This window comes from Haliotis rufescens, unplaced genomic scaffold, assembly GCF_023055435.1.
Source record: "Haliotis rufescens isolate VD_foot unplaced genomic scaffold, xgHalRufe1.0.p SCAF_1, whole genome shotgun sequence".
Classification (NCBI taxonomy): domain Eukaryota; kingdom Metazoa; phylum Mollusca; class Gastropoda; order Lepetellida; family Haliotidae; genus Haliotis; species Haliotis rufescens.
Genome location: NW_025963779.1, coordinates 24,942,717 through 24,949,758, shown reverse-complemented (window position 1 = coordinate 24,949,758; position 7,042 = coordinate 24,942,717). Strand labels below are relative to the sequence as shown.

General features: G+C 41.5%; 1 protein-coding gene across 3 annotated transcripts; it reads right to left on the bottom strand.

The window, feature by feature from the left end:
* Positions 1 to 277: 277 nt before the first annotated feature.
* Positions 278 to 7,042, bottom strand: LOC124131675 (E3 ubiquitin-protein ligase TRIM56-like). 3 transcript variants are annotated; one of them, XM_046495117.2, is made up of 4 exons: positions 6,944 to 7,042; positions 5,522 to 5,706; positions 3,485 to 3,865; positions 278 to 1,303 (listed from the first exon to the last, which is right to left on the bottom strand). In XM_046495117.2, the coding sequence occupies exons 2-4, from the start codon at positions 5,688 to 5,690 to the stop codon at positions 750 to 752; spliced, it is 1,104 nt and encodes a 367-aa protein (XP_046351073.2). In that variant the 5' UTR covers positions 5,691 to 5,706; positions 6,944 to 7,042; the 3' UTR covers positions 278 to 749. The 3 variants fall into 3 exon arrangements, with proteins under 3 accessions (XP_046351073.2, XP_046351076.2, XP_046351075.2); XM_046495120.2 differs by having other exon boundaries at positions 5,567 to 5,706; XM_046495119.2 differs by having other exon boundaries at positions 6,983 to 7,021.

The following is a 7,042-nucleotide window of genomic DNA, read 5'->3' as shown; positions in this document are numbered from 1 at the left end:
TGTGTAAAAAATGAGAGCAAGAAAACTATACTGAAATGTCGGCCTTCCTGAAAGGCACACCTATAAGATATGTGAAATTTAGATATGAGCCATTTATGCTAAATATAGACATTCCAAAGGGCTCCATTTGTGCTCCCCCTTCTTGCTAAGCTGTTTGGAAATAAATTTATGATATAGTCAGGATCGTACAAGTCTATACGATTTCTTATGATAATGAATAATTATATTGTTTTTAGGTTTTACTAACCGGCCTGAAAATGGACCCGATACAAGTGTATAAGTTTTTAAAACATTTTTTTATTAAAAACACTCACACAGGTAAGGTGAAATATCTGGTTATATTTCTTGCAGATGTACAAAAGCTTGCAACGGAAAGAACATGTGAGGCGTGGCGTCAAGCCATCATGGTTTGCTGTGACCACAGAACAGTGACATATATGTAAAACTATGGTCCATATCATCTTAATCATCACACTCTTTCAGTTACCGATATATGTACATGTATATGATCACAGGTACCCATTTCAAGTTCAGTGTATGTACGCACAGCTACTTGCAATGTAGCACCCGATTTCTGTATAGACAATAATATTTCGAATATCATAATTTGAAGCCGTAACTAAAAAGGACACAATAAGAAAGAGTACGCTTGCATGAAGAATACAGCTAAGTAGGATGCGCCCTGGTATTGCTGGAGCCTATTATAAAATCCGTGCACAACGAGAAAGTGGAAATGTACATAAACAATGTCATCCAATACGAAACACCTTAATGTAGCTGTAGATCACTGAGACATATAGGAGGTTGTCATCAGTGATACAGATACCTTGTGGCTCCTCGATACCATCCTCTGCAGTCAGGACATCTCTCACGAACTTCCCATCTACGGTCAACTGAACTACTCTGTTGCCCTTTCTGTCAGCAGCATAGATGTAGCCTCTGTGAGCCGTCACTGTCAACAGCCCAACAAATTTCTTCCCCCCTCTTGGTGGGTACTTAAACTGCATATTACCCATATCATTGAAACTCATGATTGCTCGTTTCTTCGTATCTCCCACTATACAGTTGCCATTGAAAGTGCACAGGCTGTAGGGTTCGTCAATATGGATAACGTCAAATTTCCTGAGGACATTTCCAGACATATCAAAGATTTCCACTCCGGCTTTTTGGACATAACTTCCAACCATTGTTCCAGGAGAGAGGAATGCAATACAGGAGTATCGTGTACTTGTTTCAATGGTGCGCTGAAGATCCAGATCAGGGAATACTTTGAAAACTATTATTTTGGCAAGGCACCACACACCTGAAACATAAAATATCAAACGCAGTGATCAAGTATTAACTACAGTAACGAACTTATTTTATAGTCCCGACCATTTGTTGCATATATGCTGTATATCTGCTTATAACGAACTACGGTTATAACGAACTTAAATTAGTGGTCCCTTTGAGTTCGTTATAACCGTTACAGTTTACTGTAATGTGTATTTATTCACGTTGATTGCAATTTTTCTGTGGGCATGCCATTTTTCACTCTCTTGGTTCCACTCTGTTGGGTATTATTACATCAATGAGTAGGATAGAATATGATTATTAATTATGCCTAAAGGTGTTTCGGGTAAAAGGCATCATGTACGCAAATACTGAAATACAGTAAACTACGGTTTTAACGAACTAAAAGGGACCACTAATTACAATTTGTTATAATAAAAAAACACACCATATACACGTATACAAAATATATACAGCAAATGGCCGTGATTAAAATAAAGTTCGTTATATCCCTTAGTTCGTTATAAGCGTATAAGGTGTTTGGGGTAAAAGGCATCATGTACGCAAATATTGAAATACAGTAAACTACGGTTACAGCGAACCAAAAGGGACCACCAATCTTAGTTCGTTATAATCGTTGTTCGTTAAAAAAACCCAAACATATACACGTATACAAAATATATACAGCAAATGGTCGGGATCAAAATAAAGTTCGTTATATCCCTTAGTTCGTTATAAGCGTGTTCATTATAAACGTAGATTACTGTAGATGGTGGACGGACAAGAAATTTGATGGATCATGTCATGAGATCGGTCCTTATAAATGAGCAAGTGAGAAAATTCGACTTAACCTAGTTAAGTTATGCAGTGGCGAGTCAGCTTAATGCGACAGAAAAGCCTAAAGTGACACAAGTCAAAGTCCTCCATTTCACGGGCATGTCTCGGACAAACCGAGGATCTGTATCATTGCGTATCTGGGATCTTTAAATGACTGGTCGTGCTGTAGGTGTGATACCACGACGGGTACAATCTTTTATTCGCAGTAGGGGCCACGGGTGGCCCAGTCGTCTAAGGTGCCGCGATTCGCTATGCAGAGTTGCGTCCCTTGGGCACGCCAGAAACCTATGATTGTGTGTTCGAATCCCAGTTCGCCCCGATTATGTTTCTAGGTTTGTCAGCACCATACCCGTGCTCGTGGGTTTCACCGAACTAGTTAACGTCTGAGACCTGCATCACTTCGGGCTTTCCTCCCACATTAAGCTAACACGCCGTGATATAACTGGAATACTCTTAAAAGCGGCGTTAAACCCAACTCACTCAGTCACTCATTTATTCGTAGTAACGGTATAAATACGAAAGGAAAGGTATGTCATTCCTCCCCGAAATCAATGATAGTATAACATATGGAAATAAAAAAATTATTCACCCAATGATAATAAGAATGGTATGCCCTCAAGTTGTGACAGAAAGAATAATAATTACTGTTTCCAACATTTCCCCCTAATTTCCGTTAAGACCGCAAAAGACATATTTCTTGTTTCGGTACCGGATCAGCATTTTCAGGATTACTATTTAATCCGGAGTTGCACCTTTGGAGGCAACCCGTCCTGACAACCCGCAATGATGTCGTGACAAATCACGGGTAGGCGTTTTGAAACAATTATTTATGTTAGCGGGATGATTGGGAAATCACAATAATAAAATACATAATTATTATAATTAAAGATTCGACCTATATATACCTTCTAACTTATAAAAAAAATAGATAATACCGATTTTTTTCATATGGTAGCCTAATTGTTTCAAAAGATGTTCAAGTATGAAAATATGTGTTAACCTAGAGAAATTACATTCTCGGATAACAGTGAGTGCGTTGGGTTTAACGCCGCTTTTAACAGTATTCCAGGTATATCACGGCGTGTCAGCTTAATGTGGGAGGAAAGCCCGAAGTGATGCAGGTCTTATACGTTTACCATTTCGGTGAAACCCACGAGCGCGGGTATGGAGCTGACAAACCTAGAATCATAATCGGGGTGAATCGGGATTCGAACCCACAATCATAGGTGCCCAAGGGACGCAACTCTGCACAGGCGCCTTAGACAGCTGGGCCATATGAGTACATACAGGTCCAATTACCAGTGTACGAATAACGTGGCTGCATGATGTTGCATTATAAATGGATTTATTATCGTATTTTATTATTACCACCTACCAGCAGCCACCAGATTGTCCTCGATGACAGTGAAGTTCGTCAGACAATGACTCAGGGGGAGTGAACTCGTCCTCTCCTCCACGCCCTCTCTGAACAAAGCGTTTACAGAACTGTTGTCTCTGTCCGTTGTCAGTATAACAGTGGCGTCCTCGTGCGTTATCACCAAGACATCCATAGTTACCAAGCTACCGGTGCGGCAGCCTTGTGTGTTTTCAATCACTTCTACAAGTTCGCATCTTCCTGGTGCAATGTTTGGTTGATTAGGTGGTCCAGCAGGTGATTCTTTACTGGAAGGTTTACCTTTAGTCGAGTTCGAGGTCTTCGATGTATCATTCGGATGTTCTGCGTCAGCTGGTCTGTTATGGACCTGTCCATTTGGATCTGTGGGTGAGAGTGAATCATGATTAATGCCGTGTACAGTATCTCAGCCAACGCTTTGCATGTTGTTGACGTGTACTGATCAGTTGAAACATTCGAGCACTGCTATGGTGCTGAAAACAAAGCATCGTTCTGATTCCTACAGCTCCTTGCAAGGTTAACTGCTTAATGTCGTTTAAAGCCATACATGGAAATAGTGAGTGAGTGAGTTGGGTTTAACGCCGCTCTTAACAGTATTCCAGTTATATCGCTGCGTGTCAGCTTAATGTGGGAGGAAAACCCGAAGTGACGCAGGTCTCTGACGTTTACCACTTCGGGGAAACCCACGAGCACGGGTATAGTGCTGACAAACCTAGAAATATAATTGGGGCGAACCGGAATTCGAATACACAATCATAGGTTTCTGGCCATGGCGTGCCCAAGGGACGCAACTCTGCACAGCGAATCGCGGCGCCTTATACAACTGGGCCACCCGTGCCCCCACGTACATGGAAATATTACTGATCCATGACAACGGCCTGAAAATAATCTGGACCACTAGCAAACCAGTGACTGATATTGAGAGCAACAATCCTCATCGCAATCAACGTCAATATTAGAACTATACACAATACATTGGCTGTCAGTTCCGTTCTGTAAAATTATAAAATATGATTATAAAATTATTTTGTTTCTGTTTTCAGATTTTTTCAAGAGTAATGCATTTAACTTTTTATAAAATACTTACACTCAAGTTCAAGGATGGGTGAAATCATCATCTAATTTGTGATATAATCACGGAAGCACACTCCATAAACATGAAATAAATGCTTAATTGGTCAAGGTAGGTAGAATAAATCATTCACTTTCCTCCATGGTCATGGGAGACGAAGGTCCGGGCTTCGATCCCCGGCCGCGTCATACCAAAAGACGTTAAAAGATGGTACTTGTTGTTACCCTGTCTGGCACTCGACATTAAGGGCTAAAACAAGGACTGGTCGGCTCGGAGTCAGTATATTGTGTCTGAGTGGGCTATTCATGTTAAACTGCGGCATAGCATCTCAGTGGGCCCGCACTATAAATCGGCATCAGTCCAGACAAGTACAATCAGCCACACACACACACACACACACACACACACACACACACACACACAACCCAATTTCACCTCACCTCGTTGTGGCCGCCACTTGCTCAATTAAAACGACAAACCCCTTGCCATAACCCTGAATGTGAAATCGCTGCTTAAAGCAGAGTCCTTTATACAATTCCGGCAATAGAGTAAGCAAGTGTTTTTTGAATCACTTTAAATAGTGATCATACCAGGTGTTCGCGTAAAGGTGACCCTGTCACAAACACATGCAAAGGCAAGTCAAGTGATAACCTGAACCCAAAAAGGGAAAGCGGTCAGTCAAAATATGGAATTGTATCAGACATTATCATGGACACAGATGCATCAAATTCGGATGGGTCATCCACATTCTCCCATAAAACATTGCAAAAGTTTTACTGAGACCTTCGATGTTGTAAACCTGATCAATCTACTTTTGAGCAAGAGCCTTGTTGGCCGCCTTCTCAAATCCTGCAGGGTCGAGACCCCATAACATGTTTGATGATAAAATCATTTTAGTTTTTGTTAACTCGACATGGAGACAGTTGTTTTATCACATGATATAATACCTTTTGATGCGCATTTCCTTCCATTTCGTGAACATGATATAATACCTTTTGATGCGCATTTCCTTCCATTTCGTGAGTATGGAGTCGGTTTTGGTGGGGACTTTTCCAAGGACTTTGACGAGGACCTTGTCATGATCTTCAGCCTGCTAGATGTGCGCCTTCCTGACATGTTTGTATTCCTTCCTCTGTAAATCATATATTGAGTTAGTGAGTTTTAGCGCCGACTTGCACAACATGTTATTACAATACAGTGTGCCTGCTTAACGGTGAGGTGAGGTGAGGTGAAATGGGGTTTAACGTCGCGTCCAAGATTATTGCACTTATATAGCGACGTGCAGGCACGTGTATGTGTGTGTGGCTGATTGTACTAGTCCGGACTGATGCCGATTTATAGTGCTAGCACACGAGACACAATGCCGCAGTTTAACATGAATACCCAGTATACAGTATACAGACACAGTATACTGTTTCCGAGCCGACCAGTCCTTGTTTTAGCCCCTTAATGCCGAGCGCCAGACAGGGTAACAACAAGTACCATCTTTTAACGTCTTTTGGTATGAAGCGGCTGGGGATCGAACCCCGGACCTTCCGCTCTCCGGGCGGACGTTGCCTGCTTAACGACGGTTAGAGACTCCCTCGTTGAGTTACATACTAAATTCATGTCACAACATGGACACTTTCGGCAAATTCGCACAGATAGTAACAGTCGGCGAGTAATATTCGAGCAATATCTCGACGATCTGTAAATACGTAGATCTGGGCAAAGCCAGTCACTTTTGGAACCATGAGCATCGACCCACGCCGCAATGATTAGTCGTCAGTTTTATAGACGTTTCATAATTTGGAGAAATACAATTTAAACTATGTCAAAGTCTTCTTCCTGATGGGTCAAACAATCCTCGGTGTGGAAAACACTTCACATTGATCCGAATAGCGTGGATCGATGCTTCATGATGCCAGTCACCACTGGTCCAGACTCGATTATTTACAGACCGCCGTCATATAGCAGGAATATTGCTTAGTGCGGCGTTAAACAACAAACAAACAAACAAACGACAACACTTCAAAGTGGATCAATATTAGGAAGGAAAGTAATCCATTGACCTTACTTTAAAAAGAAAGTTTGTTGTCCCCAAAACGTCTTTTAAAGTTTCAATTATATTTTTTCTTCGATCGTGACAAGAATGTGTTTTTCATAAACAAAGTGATAAAATAGATGGCCTTCACATCAGATAACGGTTTAGTTCATTTCGTGCAAGGTGGGCTGAATCACTGAGCTGTACAGCCATGTGTTCGTTCAAGCATGTCTTTTGAGATTTAACATTGCACATCATTTGGCTGAAAATGCGACCATTGAAGTAGAAATTCTCTCCAATATTGTTAAACATGTGGTTCACAAATACTACTGACTAAGGGCCTCACCCTTGCACCAATAATGTTCGTCTATCCTGCTACACTCACTCACTTCCTTGTTCGCGGTGGGCGTGCTTGTGGAAGGGAGGTAACTGCAGCTGGTTTAGT

Coding starts and splice junctions, on each gene's coding strand:
- LOC124131675 (XM_046495117.2), bottom strand. CDS start 5,690: ATGTCAGGAAGGCGCACATCTAGCAGGCTGAAGATCATGACAAGGTCC. Junction 3,866..5,521: donor AAGGAAATGCGCATCAAAAG/GTATTATATCAT, acceptor TCTCACCCACAG/ATCCAAATGGACAGGTCCAT. Junction 1,304..3,484: donor GGACAATCTGGTGGCTGCTG/GTAGGTGGTAAT, acceptor TTTATGTTTCAG/GTGTGTGGTGCCTTGCCAAA.